The 20,077-nt window shown below is 37.0% G+C and overlaps 1 protein-coding gene across 1 annotated transcript in view; it reads left to right on the top strand.

Annotated features, from left to right (window-relative positions):
- Positions 1–19,746, top strand: part of slco5a1b (solute carrier organic anion transporter family member 5A1b) — a 34,892-nt gene extending 15,146 nt beyond the window's left edge. Inside the window, exons 10-23 of the mRNA XM_036562411.1 lie at positions 22–108; positions 280–359; positions 1,274–1,338; positions 1,743–1,955; positions 3,502–3,699; positions 5,222–5,369; positions 6,189–6,262; positions 7,531–7,608; positions 8,475–8,594; positions 12,181–12,347; positions 15,024–15,077; positions 15,832–15,896; positions 16,401–16,474; positions 18,065–19,746. Coding sequence (XP_036418304.1) covers positions 22–108; positions 280–359; positions 1,274–1,338; positions 1,743–1,955; positions 3,502–3,699; positions 5,222–5,369; positions 6,189–6,262; positions 7,531–7,608; positions 8,475–8,594; positions 12,181–12,347; positions 15,024–15,077; positions 15,832–15,896; positions 16,401–16,474; positions 18,065–18,136 — 1,495 coding nt within the window. The 3' untranslated portion in view covers positions 18,137–19,746. The remainder of the gene's footprint in view (positions 1–21; positions 109–279; positions 360–1,273; positions 1,339–1,742; positions 1,956–3,501; positions 3,700–5,221; positions 5,370–6,188; positions 6,263–7,530; positions 7,609–8,474; positions 8,595–12,180; positions 12,348–15,023; positions 15,078–15,831; positions 15,897–16,400; positions 16,475–18,064) is intronic.
- The last annotated feature ends 331 nt before the right edge of the window (positions 19,747–20,077 follow it).

Here is a 20,077-nt window from a genome sequence, read left to right as displayed (position 1 = left end):
ATCTTTCTGTCTCTCTCTCAGTTCTCTTCCCACTGATCAGGGTGTGCACCTCATGGAGCTGGTGTCTCATAAAGCAAAGATCCAAATGACTGATTTCCTTGAGCTCTCGTGAGTTTTGTATGTGTTTGTGTGGAGCGAATGTGTTTGCTGTTTTCTGTACAACTGTTAGTTATTTAAGAGCAGTGTTTTTAACAATCCCTTATAACAGATTAGAAATCTGAATAAAAGTTCAGCAAACATGATAAAAAAGTAATTCTGTGTGTGTATGTGTGTGTGTAGTGTTATTGGTCCAGCTGTGACATTTCAGGTGCGCCCAAATTCTCAAAATGTGACCACAGCTGACGTTGCCAATGTGGCAGGTAAGAGTTTTACACCTTCACACACATAAAGATTCTAGGGCTGGCATGAATAATTTGAATATTCAAGCACCTGTTGGTTAAGTTGGTATTTGTTTCTCTATTTAATATTCTAAATCTTTTCTTTTTTAAGCCTGTGTCATAGATTGACCGGCAAAGGCCTTTACTTGCAACGGTGATTGTTAATATGATATTAAAATAAAGAAATTTAAATACGTTTTAGCTGCTTCAGTCTAAAAGACATCATAAATTCATGACAGGCACCCATGTCACCTTGCCTCAGAGAGCAACAAACTGCACTGCTTTTCACTGTGGCCACTAAAACTAAAAGAGCAAAGATGCCTAAGAAATCACATGTGAGATGTGTACTTGTAATTATTGAGCCTTAAGAAAAATGCATAGAGAAAAATGAGTGACGAGGTTGATATACTATTGAGGCACAACAAGTGATGAGTCATCTCAATCATTTAAGTATAGAACTGCCATACGTCCGATCCTTATTGCCTCTGGCTAGGCTCCATCGTTTTACCACTTCAGGACGGTAATATTTGCTCTTCTTTTCATTTTCTTCTCTAATAAGACAGCTTCATAACAGTTTTAAAATGTGATAGCACAAACAGCAGATACATTTATTGCTAAAAATCACAAGCACAAGTTTTACCACTGCAGGTGTCAGAGAAAAGTAGCCTCCACGCACCATTACTACAGCACTGGAGCTGCTCTGCAATTGCCACACCAACAACATCACATTTTAGTTCATCAAGATCAAATAGAACGTTAGAAAGTGGGAGTGTGTGATTTGACTGAATCTTTATGGTGTCTACACTTCGCTCATGAACATGAGTTTTCGAAGCCTGCAGAATGCTGTTCGTGCCAGCTCTAATAACACATACCTGTTTCCTCCCTCTTGTGGTCAGTTCGTCAGAAGGATGCACTGGAGAAAGAAGCCAGACTTACCATAGTGGAGGCAGGAGTTACTGATGTATGTAACCTTCATTTTCTGTTCCTGTTCTTGCTTCTGTTTCTCTGTAGTTCTTCTGTAGCACCTGTGTTCCTGATGATCATGTGGTGCAAGCAGTGTCTTGCTTCAATATCAAATTAGCTTAAACCCCCAAAGCCAGTGGGCCACCCCTACAAAAATGAACTCCATTGAACCAAAAAAAGACAGTTTTCTTGCTTTCTTAACCATGTTGGTGATGTAAATGGTTGAAGTATGTCATGAGTGTAGTATTGTGTAAAAAGTGATATAAGACACCCCCTACCCTCCACAATAGTGCCTAGTCTGCATTGGCAATAGTTCCGCTATTGCCAAAGTTGACAGATTCTCTGTGCATGCCTTATGTCTTCTTTTCTCTGTTTACTCTCCTTCTCTCACTCTCTGTGTAGAGGGCTAAGCTGAGTCAGATCCCCACTAAATACAGCCGATCTGAGTCTCTGAAGTTCCTGATCCTGACAGTGATCTCCATCATCTGCATCATCGGTGTCCTCCTGGTCTCCAGCATCATCTACTGCCTCCGCCATCGCTCACATCACAAACTCAAAGAGAAGCTCACCAATCTTGGGGCTGACCCTGCTACTGAAGCCACAGCTACCTACCAGGTATAAGAGGGTTGCGTGTATGTGTGTATTGGGGGTGGATGTTGATGCATTTTGTGTGTAAGAGATAGAGAGTTACAAAGAGAATGTTAAGTTCTACATTCTTTCTTTCGAGTATTATTTTTAGTGGCCTATGCTTTTTTTTAGTTTTCAAACAAAATTTTAATCAGCTAATGCTTTATTGGTCAGTTTAGTTAATTACAATTCGTTTGCACACTTTTGGTTACTTGCAGTTTTTTGATTTCCTTCACTTTCATCCTCTGTTAACAATCGTCTATGTGTTTAGGTGTTAGTGATATGCTATTTATGTACTGCAGGAATCCACAGACAAAAAAGAAAATCAAAAAACAGCTGAATAAATTATCAACCAATTTAAACTTGCTTCAGCTAGCGCAAATCAATATAACAAAAACAAGGGTAGTTTGTTAAAGGACTGTTTCAGTTCTTGCTGTCAACAGGTAGCTCACTCTCAATGTAAAATAAAATAATGCTTTTCATGGCCTCTAGGAGAAACATACAGGCTAACATTATACCAAATAAATAATAACTGACAGACAGCACTTTATTTCCATAGGCAGACACAAATAAATACTATTACTGTTTCTCAGCATGTCCCACAGTGATCTCTCTTAGTTCCTTTCTTATTCGCTATTTATATTTTCCCTCTTCACACTGTAATTCTTTAGCATGGTTTGCAATTTAATTTCTATATTGATGACACCCAGATTTATGTTAGCACTCAACGGATGGCTCCGTTTACATCCTCTTCATTTATCTTTTTGCACAGAACATAAAGAAATTGATAGCTACAAACCTTCTTATATTAAAAAGTGAGAAGACCTATCTCATGTTGGTACGGTTTTAAGCTGCTTTTTGAAAGTTATTGATCTTCAGCTGACCACTGGTGATGTTATAGGCACACCTTCTGATTCCTTCTGTTTGTAAGCTAGGCGTTATTCTGGACCCCACATTTTCTATTTTCTAATATTTTACTTCCACGACTTAAACAGCATTTTTTCACCTTAACATTGCTTACCTCTGTTCTTCCCTCTGTTTTCATGATGCAGAAACCCTAGTTCATGTTTTCAGTTCTCTACCAGTGACACTGCCTTCCCATAAGTTCGCATTCAGTTAAATTCCTTATCATTACATGTAAAGTTCTAAATTGACTTGCTCGCTTGTACCTCTCTGAACTCCTTCATCTGTACAAACTCTCTTAGATCTGGTCTACTCTCCACTCCTCGCTCCTAAACTTTGGAATTCCCTGCCTCTACACTTTTGGAACTGTATATACATTTATACATATATAACATAAAAATATGTTTTATATAAAACACACACACACATACATACATATATATATATATACCCTTTCTTCTTTCTATTCCAATGTTAAGCCTTTGGTTTTCATATAGTGCTAACTAACAGCTAAAGTCAATATACCTTCCCTCTCACCACTCACTGTGAAAAGTATTTTACATCTTTGTACTTTGACACCTACTTTCTTCATCTCTCATTTTTCATCCCTCTCGCATCCCTGTCTCTGTAGGAGTTGTGTAGGCAGCGAATGGCTGTGAAGCCGCCTGTAGAGAGGCCAGAGCCTCGTCACTCATCTCGCATAAACAGTGTATCATCTCAGCTGAGTGACGGACCAATTCCCAGCCCCTCCGCCCGCACAAGCACATCCTCCTGGAGCGAAGAACCCGCCCACTCCAACATGGACATCTCCACTGGACACATGATACTGGTACACACACACTTGCACACTCAACACACTCCAAAATATTGACAGAATATCATATTGCATAGTGTTTGTTTCCACATACACTACAGCAACTGTGACTTGCAGTTAGGGCTTCACAAAAATGGCTAAATTAATAATCACCTTTTTTCCATCAATACTGAAATAGTTATCAAAATTATTCAGTCAATAATTGCACTTATTTCAAATGAACAGAAAATAGTCTTTTCTTTTTTATTGTACATTATAAGCTTCTGTTCCTTTACATGTGCGTATTACTAAATCAAAATAAGCCTGGTTTTTAGTCACATTAAATGATTGTCCAGTACTGTGCAGAAGTCAGAGACCCTTAATTTATTTAATTTCCAGGCAAAATGGCCATTAAGTACAAAATATTCATTTTGCATCATCAGGAACAAAAATAGAAAACATGTACTTTACACAGAAGCAACAACAACTAAAAATATATTTTTTTGTCCACCCTCTGCCTTTATATTATATATTATTTATTATATTTTGTAGTTTCCATTATTTTCAGTTTTTTCAGTTTTTTTTTGCTTTCAGTTTTTTAAAGAAATTTTCATGAATTTTTTTTTCCACACGTAAGTTTTGGAAGTTGGTTGCATTTTCTGCTTCTCACGATCCAAGTAATCTCAGACACATTCAGTGAGGACTGGGCCCTCAGCATTGTTCTGAGAACATCAGCAGCTTCTTTCTTTGATTTGCAAACTGTCTTCTTTTTTTGTCAATTTCCGTTTCTCAGTAACGGCTTCTTGACAGCTACACATCTTTCAGACTCATAGTGTTAATTTGTCTTCTCACAGCAGAAGGATGGATAGAAACACCTGTGAATTTTTTTCAGATCTGAAGTTAGAGTGTAGCTTTAATTTTCTTGTCTCTCAAAGATGAAAGATTTAAGTACTATTAATGTGATGATGACAGTTCTGGTGGTCTGTCAAGTCTTGCACAGTCGTTAGGAGTCTAATTTTCTCTATAACTTTTAATAATTTCTTTCAACTTAAGTTGTGGAATCTATTTTATTGTTTATTTTCCTTTGATTTTCCCCTTCTTTATGCAAGTGGATTATCTTCTCAGAAATATCTCCTGCTGCTTTGCCTTGAAATCTTTTAGGGTTTGGCCAGATACACAAGCCTGTCAACATGATATGATTTAATGCACCAGTGTCAATAAAGGCATGGTGTCACATTTAGCCAGTTAGTTAACTTTAGTTATCAGCAATATTGCACGTGGTTATGTTAATTAATTAGGGAAAGCCAAAAATTGTGATAATGACTAAAATACAATTGGGCAGCCTTTCTTGCAGTGTAATAAACTGAATGGTGAACAGTTGGTCAATTAGAGGGGGACAGGGGTGAATATATCGCAGGAATGTAATTCTGTCAGGTTCAGTGCTATACCGTTGCATTAGTCTGTTGATCTGAATTCCTGTCTTTTAACATCCATAAAGAATTCAAGATGGCCAAAAAAGTCAATCTCTTGTCAATCTGTCTCACTCCCTCTCCTGTAGTCATATATGGAGGACCACCTGAAAAATAAGAACCGGTTGGAGAAGGAATGGGAAGCACTGTGTGCATATCAGGCAGAGCCAAACACCTGCAGCATCGGACAGAGAGACTCCAACGCCAAGAAGAACCGAGTCAGCACCGTCATACCATGTGAGCATCACACACATATGCACCCATACATAGACATGCACATGGTAGTGTACACAAAGAGACACAGAGGCAAATGCTGGGCATTTGCTGGGCAGGTAAAGATCAAGGGCTCTGCCCAGTTCACTGTAGGAATGTTTTGGGAGATCCTACCCAAGGTTTTATATTTATTATGAGGATCTAGACATCAACAAATCTTGCATGTATTCAGCATTGATCATTGACATATCTTGTAAACAGAATCATAAAAAAACAACAGAAAAAAACAAGTGAAAACCCTGCTTGTAGTAGAAAACAGAGAAGTTTCCCCAGTAATGCCATTATTAAAGACATCAACCATCTCTTCTACACATCTCCGCTCTAATGTCTACTGATAGAGACAAATTTATTTTTATATATAAATTTTAACATATTGTAGTATGTTCAAGAAATGTTTTTGGATGTCTTGCGCTCCTGTGCTTGCTCTCTCTCTTTCTCTAGTAACGTTATAGCCTGTAGCTGTGTTGTAAGTGTCGGTAACTTACCAAAAGAACATAACAGTAATAAAGGTATGTGCCTATATGTCAACTCCCGTCCCTTTATTGTCAAAAACAGTAAAGGGATAGACCTTTTAGGTTGCATTTTGTAAGAATTGTGTGCACAATGGAGCAATATGGAATTGCAATCAGTTCGCATTTCAGAAGAAATTCTGAAAAAGAAAGTCTGAAAAGCTGTGATAATGAGCCCCTTAGTCCGCTGCTCTTTAAGGAAACAATACAATTTTAACACAGCAAACTTTGAAATGTGTGTGTGTGTGTGTGTGTTTGTGTGTGTGCATTTCAGATGATCATTCTAGAATCTGTCTGAAAGTGGAGAACAGCCAAGGCAATTCTGACTACATCAATGCCAGCCCTATTGTGAGTACACACAAAATACACTATTGTTAGTACACACAAAATACACTACCCGTTGCAAACTATAGCATAATAAACCAGAGTGCTAACTGCACACATAGCCCAATACAATACAATAGACACCACACACACTACAGTACCACTTCAACACAATACAGTTTAGGGCTGCAATTAGCGATTATTTCTTTATTTGTTTAATCAAGTAACTATTTTTAATCAGTTAATCTAACAATTATGTTTCTGTTTCAATGAGAAATAAATTGAAAAAAATGAAAACCTGAATTTGAAAATTCACCATCAAAATATTATATTGCCTTTGTTTACATTACTTTTTCAATTTTATTTCTCAGTTGAAATTGTTGCTGAATCAAAAATATGATTGATTACAAGGAATTATAGCAATAAAAAAGAAAGGTTTTATTTATTAATGTTTTTTTTGTAATATTTATTACTTATTTTTATTTATTTCATTTTATTTAATTCATTTATCCAAACAGTTAATAAAATAAATGAAAAATATTACTTTTATATATATATATATATATATATATATATATATATATATATGTTACTTTTTCATTTATCATTTATTGGTTATTTTTCTTTTTCTTATCCAACTTATCACATTTCTATTTTCATGATTCAAGCGCACGTTTAATCACTTATCTATTTCCATTTTTTTTCACTGTTGATTTTGAGTAGTGGCACAGTACAAAATTCACATTGACAATTTTTTAAAATCGATGTTGCAGCCCTAGTACAGTTTCAGTGAAATACAAACTACATTTATATTCATGCATTTGGTATACACACTTATCCAGAGCAATTTAAAATGTAATATTGTACAGAGGTGTGCGAATGTAGCATTAGCAATTTTGTCCAAGGACTCCTATTGTTATACCGTAGTGTGCGTGCCCAGGTAGGGAATCAAACCATTCTGGGGTGTTACCCACAGTGTACTACAGTACACACTTTATGTTACAGACCCACTGTAATTAATATAACACACTACAATCACACTGTAGTTACAAAGTATGCATTACACACTGCAGTTCTACTACAGTGCACAACACACAGTACATTCATTCCTACATACATACTATACACTATAGTTCTACTACAGTATACACAGCACAGTCCATTACAGTGCCACTGCAAACCAAATGACACACTAAGGTTCTGATACAATACACTATTGTACACTACAATTCAATATTGTACATAAGGGGCTCTGTGATGAGTGTGTGTGGGTGTATTTTGTTTTCTCTCAGATGGATCATGACCCCAGGAACCCTGCATACATCGCCACTCAGGGTCCACTGCCCTCCACTGTGGCTGACTTCTGGCAGGTAACTCACTGTTTATGTGTGTGTCTTTTCTGTAGATGGTGCAAAAATGCAAACATGTGTACATAGGTTTCAGCCTATAGAGACAGCAAACCTTATATTCATAGTTTCCATACTCATAAATTCACTATACTCGTATAGTGCATTTCATGATCTGCAACAGCAGTTTATCCAGTTTTGATTATCTTTACTGTTATATACTCCTCTGGCAATCATATTAATTATTTCATACATAATCAAAAAAAAAATGTTTTTACTTAATTTGAAGAGTAAGCAGATAAGCAATCTCTCTCACACAGTTAAATACACAGCCAAAGCAGTCAAAGAGAGAGAGAAAGCAGAGTCAGGCTGTGTTCTGTAATGAGCTGACAGAACAAATAGTCTTTGGTATTATTATCTGCAAGTTGAAATAAAGGAGTAATCAATGTATCATTGCTAATGTGTCTTTGTGTCATAAGAGACATAAACACTAAACTTATGTTCCTCTAAAGATCTGATTATTACAGCAGAACCCTTTTTTTAATTCTGTTGAGTGACACTGTGGTGTGTTGAGCACATCACCTATGTTAGTAGGTCTAATAAAATAGAAAGTAAGAAATGCATATGTGTGCAACAGAATTGTTTATGTAATTTTATGTGTAGTGTCTAGATTTTACAGGGAAACAATATTACACCAGATTTCCCATAGTCTGGCCTTATATGGCTGTATTCCTCCAAAACTACAAAAAAACACAGTTTATATAGGTAAATTGTAAGAATTGACACCTATGCGTGTGTGTGTATGTGCGTCAGCAGGAAAACAGTGTTATGTGGGAGAGTAACAGTGTGTGTGTGTGTGAGTAACATGTTTATGTTCCTTTTATATGTAGATGGTGTGGGAGAGTGGCTGTGTGGTGATCGTCATGCTGACTCCTCTAACAGAGAGTGGCGTTAAACAGTGTTACCACTACTGGCCAGACGAGGGCTCCAATCTCTACCACATATATGAGGTACAACACACAATCTCTACCATATATACAAGGTACAGCACATGCACACACACACACAACCTCACACACCAACCACTACCTTCATATGATGTATAACATGCACATTTGAATTCTTTATTTAGATCCATAATTTTAAATAGTGGATCAATTTAACACCATTTACAGTTAGAAGAATAGTATACAGGTAGTTACCAATTAATTGATATGTACTTTTCCTCATTTTCTCAACATCATCTACTGGTACTTGTCTCACAAAAACTCTACACTAGAAAACACTAGAAAACATGTTAAAGATGAACAACAGCACAGTTTGATTACATTGCAATATATGTCCACAAAACAGCAGATTGTTTAGGGTACTCAAGTATTTCCTCCCATTCGTCCACTCAGAGCCTCTGGTCTCCTTTCTTGCACCCCATTATGCTTTTTAAACCAAGGATTGCCGTTTCCACTCGGGGACGAGGGTCTCTGATATTGATGATAAATCTTTAGGTATTATATCCACACCATTTACACTTAGTTTACTATTTAGAAGAACAGTATAGAGGTACTTACCAATTGATCAATATGTACTTTTCCTCATTTTCTCAACATCAGCTGTTGGTATTCACAAAATCTCTACACTAGAAAACACTAGAAAACATGTTAAAGATGAACAACAGCAGCTTGATTACATTGCAATATATGTCCACAAAACAGCAGATTGTTTAGGGTACTCAAGTATTTCCTCCCATTCGTCCACTCAGAGCCTCTAGTCTCCTTGCATAAACAGTTTTTGGTGATCAGATCACATTTGGATTTCACTTGACCACATAAAAAGCCAGGTGTAAACACCCCCATTGTCAACGGATCACTCGAACCACATTCTGAGGTGATCAGAGACAGATCTTGATGATCTTGATTTAACACAAATGCTGTTTGTCATCCATGTATAATCATGTGAGCGTAAATGCGTCTGCCGAGTGGTGAGGGCATAAACAATGAAACAAAAGATGGAGGATATGCAAGGCTGAAGTTAGCCCCAAACCAGGAGTCTTCATGCACTCCGGGCCGATGAAGGCTTCCAAGCCAAGCTTGTCCACTCGTATCGTGACAAGGAAAAAAAAGGACAAAAGTCACATTTTAGTGAAAAGTGTAAATGAAATCCGGTATAACCAGATACCATCCGGACACAAAGCGCATGTTAAAGGTGTAAACATGTTGTAAGTATAAACTCAATTACCTGGTTTTGACCATAGAGCATAAGGAGTAAAAAGATTAAGCTGGGTTAATAACACCTGAATTCTTGCTGTAATTGTAAAAACTGCAATGTCCTTGTTCAAGAAAGGATTTCCTCTGCACCCATGCTCTCACATTTACACGCTGCTGAGGGCTCCAAATTGTTCTATAAATATGAGTTAGTATGCACACACAACACACACACACAACTGATGATTCCCATCAAAAGTCTGGGGACACCTTACCACCTTTCTATACTTTTGCAGCACTGAAAAAAATGTAAAACAAAATGAGTAACTTGAGTGACCTCTGAGTAACTTTTCCAAAACCACAAGTGCTGTGATGGTTACTAGAGAGCAGGCTGTCTGATTTTTTTCCATTAGCTGGGGAATGCAGAAGGAAGCTAGATAGCTAACGTCAGTTCTAAGAAGTCGGATATCACGTCTGTATTTATTAGGCTCTACAGCAGTGAATAAATAGCAGTCAGGATTTTTTTATCACTGTCAGGTAGATTCCCAATTTTTGTATGACATATTTGCTTAGTGCATCCTTAATATTGTAGTGAGTGAACTTGAGGGAAGGACAAAGGATACAAAATTGTGCATTCTGTCAAAACAATAAAGCTGAGAGATGTACAGATTATCCGAAAACATGACAAATAACATATTAAATGCTAATTTTAGGACAATGCCCTTTAACCAGTTTTCTTTTCCAAACATGGCCCAAAGGTGGTTTAGCCTCTTCAACTCCTTGAGACCACCGGTGGTTCCAAAACGCACTTCATCATATTCTTCATATATAAGAATATATGAAGTTCGTTTTTTGTCTACTGAAAGTTGACCCATTTTTTCACAAATCTGGGCTATAAACTATAAACAGATGGTGTCTCTTCAGTGATATACTCTGTAAAAATTATTTTTATAAAATAATACAAAGAGCGAAAGATTTTTGGCTTTCCGCAGTAAATTGTAAGCATGTAGAAATATGTATATGATCATAAAACACATGTTCTGTTAATTTGAGGGGAGCTTTTTTTTTTTAAGAAAAAAAATAAAATAAAATAAAAATTTACATTTATTTCACGCAGTTACTGAATAATTTGCCTTACGATTTGGTCATGTAAATTCAGATGGACAAACCAAAATATACCCTGGAGAATAAGAGGTTAGACGGCTGGAGGGTGTGAGTGCTGATAAATATCATCCTCTCAACAAGGGGATAAAATGTGTGGGGTTCATGAGTATTCCTAAGGTACAACATGAATGCAACATATAAGCAGACATACACCACCCACACTCTTTTGTATATTAAATTATTCAGGTTTGTATCCAAGTCATCCACATTTAATTATTGCAGTACAAGTAATAAGCTAAATAAAGTGGATATTTTTTTTTCTATGTAAATGCTACCCATATGGTTGCTGGCAGTCGCAATCAACTTGACATATGTTAATAATAAAAATTAATAATAATAATAAATAATAATTCTTATATTTTATGTTGTGTATCGACAGAGATTATAGTCTTGCATGTATTTGGACCGTCCCCCTCACATCCTTTTTTTCTTTGTTTTCCTTTTTTTGTTTTTCTTTTCTCAATTTCAGCACTTATGATTCATTAGTATTTCTGTTCTGCTTGCTAAAACATGACCAGCATCAACTGATTACACACTTGTGTAACGAGGCAGAATAATTCAGACGCTCGCAATTAAAAAAAAGAGGTTGAGGCTTTAATGTTTGAGTCGTAATCCAAAAACGTGGTCAAAGAACAGGCAAAGGTTGAATCCAACAAAGACAAGAGACACAAAAAGACAAACATAACAAGGCAAAAAAAGTCCAAAGGGCAAAGGCAAAAAGGGCAAAAGTCAAAACAGCAAAACAGAGTCAGAACCGGAAAAATCACAATAGTCAGAAGAATAACACTCAGTAGCTCTTGTAACAAGTAGCAATACCTCGCACTGAACTAGACTAAAAGCCCGAGCTTTATACTAAGCTGATCATAAGAGAACAGGTGTAACAGGTTAGTACTCAAGCGACAGAGATCGGTGATTGGAATGAGATGGAGGGCTGAGAATCATGTGATCCCCCTGGGGATTCTGGGAAATGGAGTCCATAGAGGCCTCTGAGCCCGAGGGATGCGTGACAACTTGAAAATACCCCTGCATTTTCATGCAAAAAATACATCTCCTCAGCAAGTGGGACAAAAGACAAATGACATTTTTTTCATTTATTTAGTCATTCATACGTATTCAATAGCTATTCATTCATTTCATTTTTACATCTACATCTTTAGTTTGTCCTGATCCTTTAAATCCTTGGTAGTCAGACAGTGGCCCGGTCAGAAATCTATCCCTGTCTATGTATCTGTAGGTAAATCTGGTGTCGGAGCATGTGTGGTGTGAGGATTTTCTGGTTCGTAGCTTTTACCTGAAGAACATGCAGACCAATGAGAGCCGCACCGTCACTCAGTTCCATTACCACACCTGGCTCAATCAACACACACCCGAGACCAATCAGGCTCTACTGGACTTCCGCAGGTATGCCACAAGCACCACGTGTGAGAGAGTGTGTTTTTTTTTAAATTTTCCCCTGATCCAGTGTGCATTAATTGTAATAAAGCGCACAATGATGTCAGAACCTCCTTTTGTGCCCTTTTTACTTTCTCTTCCTCTTTCTCTAACCCACCCCTCTCTCATTCTCCCTCTCTCCCTCCCACACCCTTTGCTTCTCTATTTCTCACTTCCAGTTCATGCTACTTCATTGGCATGACCAGTATTGGTACGCTTATATGACCAAAGCCTTGTCAAATAATAGGAAGAAAATAACAAAGAATATGAAACTAAGAAACTGTACACTTGTCATTGTGCAGTGAGCACTGAAGAAAGAGAGTTATAAAGATTGTTTACCAGTATCATAAACTAGCAAACAGCAAAGGACTACCCACAGGATGGGTCTAGTGGGCAGTTGCAAATGTGTTATGCCTGAATGCCTTATTGTTTTGAAGTACAGGTTTGGCCTAAAACATTTTTTTAAGGCCTTTATGGTGGAGCAGTACATGTAGAATGTTCTAAAGCAAAATAGTACACAAACAAATCACATTTTGTCAGAATAATCACTATTTTACCATTATCAAAACTACATATAAAAACTTAGAAGACACTTGTAGGTTCACTGGTTGTTTTGGATAGTATAGAAAATGGCTATATTGGCTATAATGGATATGTTGTGTTGTAGAGCACCACTCTAAAGTCCACACTACATCAGATCACTCAGAATGATTGTTTATATGTCAGTGATTGAATTATGCAGATTTTTTTTGAAAAACTGGTGGAATTCTTCATAAATATAGGGAAATGTGAAAATTGTCTGTGGTAATCGATGATATGATATAGATACGGCAGATAGAGATTATGTTGAAAAACTGAAAAAGTTCCAGTGAATCTAATGGTCCCTAGTCTAAAAAGTCATGTAGGACCACAGTACTGTAGAGCTTTAAAATGATGTTAATGGGAGTCACAAATTTTCTCTCTCTCTCTCTCTCCCTCCCTCCCACCCACCCACCCACCCTTCTCTCTCTCGTTGGTTTGAGCGGTTGCCAGTGTCATTTTTGTGCTGATGCAGCTTGTGAACTCTGACCCCAGTTGCATAGTCACAAAAGTGATCACTGACAATCGTGACTCCACATCCAAGTGCACCTTGGGATACCCCCCCTCTTTCCCTACCCAGTGGGCGCTGACCTTTGTGCTGAACTTTGACCTCCAACCTCTGCTTGCTCTACTTTTTTACTCTTTCCTTACCCACTGTACTTAGCCACTGGTGTGCATGGTAACAGGGGGGCTACACTTTCCTCTCTTTTTCTCTCCATGTCTGTCCCTCACTCTTTTCTCTTCTTCCACTTTCTCCCACTGCTTCTCTGCTGTCTGAATGTCATAGCTGTTCACATACACATGACTACAAGACTGAAATCTATTAGAGAAGTCAATATGAAGTTAATGTGAATGTAACAGTATGACAGGGGTGTCTAATCTTAATCGCGAAGGGCCAGTGTGGCTGTAGGTTTGTGTTCCACAAGCAGAAGCACACCTGATTAACTGCTTGTGCTCTAAGACCAACTAATTAAGCAAGAAGAATCAATAAATGTTTATTTAACTCCATTACACTGAGGGTGACCCACATTTGCAATGTAGCCAAGTATTAGAACAGAGAACAAGGGGTTGAAAAGAATAATAAGCATGAAAATAAAAACGTAAAACATAAGAGTGTATCAATTAAGCAAAAAATACAAAATAAAATGTAAACTATTAATCCCCAAATTTAAAATAGGTAAAGTACAATTTTTTTTTCAAATATATAGAACATACTATCAACAATAAAATACACCAAAATACAAAATACCAAAATGCCAAGCCGAGTGGAATAATTTGATGTAATGAAAAACTTCACTGGCCCTTCGTGGACAAAACTGGACACTCTGCACTATGATGTTCTGACACGTGCTAACAGCACTGCAGTGTGTGTGTGTGTGTGTGTGTGTGTGTGTGTGTGTGTTTGTGTGGCCCTGTTCACACTCGGTATTAACATCTGTCTCTAGTGATCTGATAGTAAGTGGACACTTCCATGCTTCATGTGACTGAAGTGCATTTCCAGTGACCACTTATGATTAGATTTCATGACTGAAGGAAGGGTACCACACACATTTACTGCATTAGTCTCTTCATGTGTTTGTTGTAAGACACAAATTTGAGTCCTTGCTCATGTACATGTATGAGCTTTTACAAATGTTTAGAATGCAATGCAATGAAACAGGAGAAGGGACAATAAATAAGCTATGAATAGCTGCTTTCACCTCTGCTGTAATGATGCAGGCTGATTAAGGTGGTCTTTTGACCCTGACACTCTCTTTTGCAATGGGCATCACCAAACAGCTTTACAGAACTCATTGAGCAAGCCAAGGGTGACCATGTCAAGGAAAACCTCAAAAAGAGCAAGAGGAAGAAACCATGAGATAAACCAAGACTCAAAAGGGGAACCCATCAATTTGACTCTGGATGCATGTTAATGCCAAGTGTAAACGGGGTCTGTGTGGCACAACCTCAATGTCCTATAGTGTGTAATGGTGTTGTGTGCTCTGTTCTATGATCAGAAAAATTATTAACACTTCTTTTTTTATCTGAAATGTGTTTGACACATTGTATGTGTGTGTTCTCTCACAGAAAAGTAAATAAATGTTACAGAGGAAGGTCATGCCCCATCATCGTTCACTGCAGGCAAGTATACACACATGCATATATACACACACTCTAAAGTAATGTTCTGTGTAAAGAAGGATAAGGATTTAGGATTAAACAGGTAAAGGCTAATGTTTTGCCATCAGCACTTCAGACCGTGAGAACACCGATGTTGTTCCATGCTTTGCAGAATTTAAGCTTAATTTTAAGAAGTACCATATTATATTATATGTCAGTTTGTAATTGAAATCATCTGTGATCTCATGATGGCTTTTGCTGTCACATCATTAGAAATATTCAGAGCCTGTTCAGTTTTAGACAGAATTTGGTTTGTTCAGGTTCGTTGTCAAACTTGGTGTTGTGAGTCAGATTGGGCTGAATTCGGTCAAAACTTTGTTAGACTCGGGACAGGTTCAGACTGATGTGGTTCATGTCGAGTTGGACGTGAACAGAAAGTTCTTGGGCTGTATTAAGGTTCAGAAATTAAAAATCCCAGTAAATCTCAGTCTTATAAGCGTCTCTCATTTACCTTAGATGGTAAATGACAGATAGAAATCACTGTCAATGATCAAAACTAGCCATTTGGGTGCATCCCGTCAGAGTGGGTGGGGTTTAGGTAATGCTCCTACTCAAGCTCAAATGGCACATACAGACACACCTACACACAATGACTTCACTCTGTCTCTCTCTCCACGCATACACATGCTCTTAAGAATAAATGTCAAATAATTACACTCTCTCTGTCTTTCTTTCTCTCTGTCTGTCTCTCTCTCGCTCTCTCATTCTGTCTTAGTGATGGAGCTGGAAGGACTGGGACATATATTCTGATTGATATGGTTCTGAATAAAATGGCTAAAGGTGGGTACAGTTAGAAAAGCTGATTGAACTCTCTAAAAAACCTCTGGTGTCCATTACCCATAACTCTACACAATCGCTCTGTAGGCTAAGTTCTGGTTTATAAATATTACATTTGCACCAGTTTTAATATCATCATATTGCACACCCCTAGTTGCACATAGTCTAGGCTCCTTTCAGATTTAAAGGTTTCCTAATTAAAATTTTACAAATTCAATGCATGAAATAGAAAAGGTATCACAAATATCCATTCTTTACATTCACTCACTCACTTACTCATCATCATCTAAGGCGCTTATCCTTCTGGGTTGCAGGGGGTGCTCGAGCCTATCACTGCTCATAAAGGCTTCTTTACATTCAAAATCTCTTAAAATTATGCATCTTAAAATGCGTATGTAGACGTGTGTGATTTGTGCACATTTTATCTTTTTATGTTACATGTTCAATATTTAATGTAATATGTTGAATGTAAATATATTTTTTATTTTGATTTGTGCACGTCTATAGGTGCTAAAGAAATTGATATTGCTGCTACGCTGGAGCACCTGCGAGATCAGAGACCTGGCATGGTTCAAACAAAGGTAGACACACACACACTCTCACTCTCCTTCTCTCTCTCTTTCTCTCTCTCACACACATAAGCTTCTGGAAGCCACTATCCTACCTACCAAGAGTTATTTTTGCTCTTTAATCTTGACTGTATGTGTGATATGCCAGTAATGATAATAATAATCTTCGTTCATATAGCAGTTTGGAAAGCTATAGTACCAATGGAAAGCTAAGTCAATACAGTTTGATTAATGTAACAATATTAATAACGGCATAATTGACATTTCCATGATCTGCTCACAAATGTTTTCTTTTGTAGCAACTAGACATATTGATATTGATGGGTATTGGTTTAGGGCTGATGTCAGTGGATAATTATGGATATTGGAGGGAAAAAAGAGTGAATTCAATCCTGAAATCTAGCCTGAAGTAGCACACACTCACATTGTGTGATGTGATGTTAATTGTGTTTTTCATCCTGTGGGGTAGTGGAGTGTTTAAGTAGTTTAAAATTGATAGTATACTTTTAGATGTTTATCTTAAGTGAAGTGCTTCAATGAAAAATAGCTCTTTTTAAGCTTAGTAGGTTTTAGGAACAAATATCAGATCAGTGTAAACCAATCAAGATTTCAATACTGGTATTGGTTTTGGAAAAGAAAAAGTATTGTACTAGCAACTGTTGTGAGGCTGGACAAGCTTTGCAAAAAACTTGGCAAAAATCCCATCATCATCATCTTTAACTGCTTAGTCCAGATAGGGTCGTGGCCATGCTACTGAGCTGAACTAGGTTGTCTGAGCTAATCTTAAGGTGATTTCCATCATTTTTTCCAAACTTCTGCGTAATTCAATCGCTGTGATGTAAACAAAATCATTCAAAGTGGCTTGTTGTGAAATGGTTCATTGTAGAAAAACTTACCAATTTAGATTTTTTTACAAGGGTGGTAATAGGAACCAGCAGCCACAATGTCTACAACGCAAATAGAGGCGTTCTATTTACTATCCAAAATAACTAGCAAACCTGCACGTCTTCTGAGTTTTGTAATATAATATAACATAATGCTTATAATGGTAAAATCATACATCTGAAAAATTATGTTTTCACTGGGGACTATATTGCCTGATCCCCTATCACCACCTCTGTGAACAATTTCTTTAGAACGAAGCGCTTCACATCAGACCATTCAGAATGACTTTTACTTCTTAATTATTTCATTATAGAAAAATTTTGAAAAATTGGAGTGGAAACTGTAAGTCTTTATTTAGGCAGGCTGGAAACAACAATTAATTTGCCACCTTAATAAGGTTACCTTAACTCAATTACATGACTACACTTAATAAAAAAAAACTAAACTTGATATGTCTTAACAGTGTGACGTTGTACATGCATACAAAATAAATATTTGAATTAATAACAGACACTTTTCACATTTTGACAAAAACTGAATTTTATGCTACAGGCTGAATGGAATTTTGGCTAACATTCTGTAGCTTGTCAAACCTCACAACAGTAGTGGGTGGAGCACTGATAGGTCAATTACAAAGTATAATAGGAAAAAATACTGTGATAGCAATGAAGGCTATGCATTCTTCACTCTAACCACTGTTTTTTGTTTGTGTTTTAGGAGCAGTTTGAGTTTGCATTGACTGCAGTAGCAGAGGAGGTGAACGCGATCCTCAAAGCCCTCCCTCAGTGATAAATGGAGGAGCAGGATGAAAATAAAACTTTACCCCTCTCTCTCTTTACTTCTTTCTCTCTGCATCCCCTTATCCTTATCATATACATTCTTCTTTCATGCCCTGCTTTTCACCCAGCCTCAACACCTCCCTCTTTCTCTCTCTCTCTCTCTCTCTCTCTCTCTCTCTCTCTCTCCGTCTCTAGATGTTGTATATAAAGTTAAAGCTCTCTCTCTAAGCTCTTTCTCTCTTCTTCGATGTGTTCTGACCCTGTAAGTGCAGACACTGTTCTACTGCTGTAAGAAGATTAGATTTCTCTCTGTTAAATGTTTGGGCTATATTAATCATATTGTTTTAGGTCTTTATGCGCACATGAATGTGCATTTCATCCTTTGCCAAACGATTACAATGCATAATCCATTTTGCCTTTGTTTGATCATTGTAATATGTAATTTCTTGAGAGGTCCTTTTAAGTGCAAGCTTGCATTCCATCACTGAGAAGGGAAGGTTATTCCAAAAACAACTGTGAATATAATCTAATCTGAATTTAATCTCATTAAAGAATTCCCTTACCTTATCTATAATACAAACAGATATTACAAACGGACGCTGCTTCTGAATAAAGTAGCTAGTTTAAGCAGCAGTAAGTAGCTGCCCAAGAGAAAAAGAAGTCATTAGCATAGTTAATACACTTATAAAAAAAGTGATGCAGTGAATACTTGGTTCAAATAATGTACATGTTTCCAGAGGAATAAACTATATTAGATCAACACTTCTGGCAATAATTGTGTTGATGCAATATTTATATTTATTTATTATTATTTATATTTATTAATGTGAAAATGTGGACATTTCAATCCTTTTGGATCAAGTAAACTCAGTGCTTTACCTTTTTTGAGATTTGCAATCTGCCTCTCTGTTGTTTGGAAAGTCTGCTGGTGTGAATCCAGTTTTAGAGAGAGCCTGAAACAAGATCACAGCATAATAATATCACATTTTAGTGATTGCCCCAAAGGGACTGTCCAAAGAGCTGCAAATCTGAGTGTTATGACATCGTTGTGATCTAACTAAAATCTTTCTTTACATTTGAAGAAACAAGTTAGGACACACACACACACACACACACATAACCATAAAAAAACCATTAGGCCAAGGATATAACTTTCACCAAGCCAAGGATATGCTTCATCAAATCACCATTGTAAACATTTGTTTCATCATTTTTAACGTTGAACAGTTCTCCTGAAATTCAGCATGCACAGATCAAATAGCAAAATCTAAGCCAATAGTAGACCACGCTTGTTATTTCTCATCCTAATTGGTCTTATGATCTGATAACGGAGAAGTGTGTCATGTGCTGTATCATGTATCATGCAATGATGAAAGGGGTGCACTATGTATGTTTGGTTAGTTTCTTTCTCTGCTGACATGTTACTGCACTTGTGGTCTGACTGAGTCGACTATTACACTTTTGTTTTTCTTTGTTTCTGATGATTGTAAATAGAAGCCAGAATTCGACCAGAAGCTATTTTTGCTCTCTCAGTAAATGAAATGCTGCAGTCTTGTGAATAAAGTTTCATTGTATGTGCCGTACAGTAAATACTGCAATAGTAATAAATAGTGTTTTTGACTGTTTTGTACGCACACAAACATTTTCATACACATTAACTGACGTAAATTTCACTTTCCACTGTCACCTCTTCACTATAAAACTGTATGGCTGTATGAGGGCAGCTGTTTGTGTGAGTTTGTATGTACAGTAATGTGCAAAAGTCACTTGCATAAAGGAAAATAAGTGAAAAAATCAGTTTCCAAAACTGGATTCAAATTTTTTAAAAGATACAGAAAAAATGGAACTTCTTATAACCAGACAAGATCTGATATAACACCCAAACACCAAAAAATCCACAAGTGTTTCTGTTCTCCCACTGTGAGAAGACAACTCAATGCTATGGCTCTTA

Source organism: Colossoma macropomum, unplaced genomic scaffold, assembly GCF_904425465.1.
Source record: "Colossoma macropomum unplaced genomic scaffold, Colossoma_macropomum, whole genome shotgun sequence".
Classification (NCBI taxonomy): domain Eukaryota; kingdom Metazoa; phylum Chordata; class Actinopteri; order Characiformes; family Serrasalmidae; genus Colossoma; species Colossoma macropomum.
Note: the sequence above shows the minus strand (reverse complement) of the source record. Positions and strands in the feature narration are given on the sequence as shown.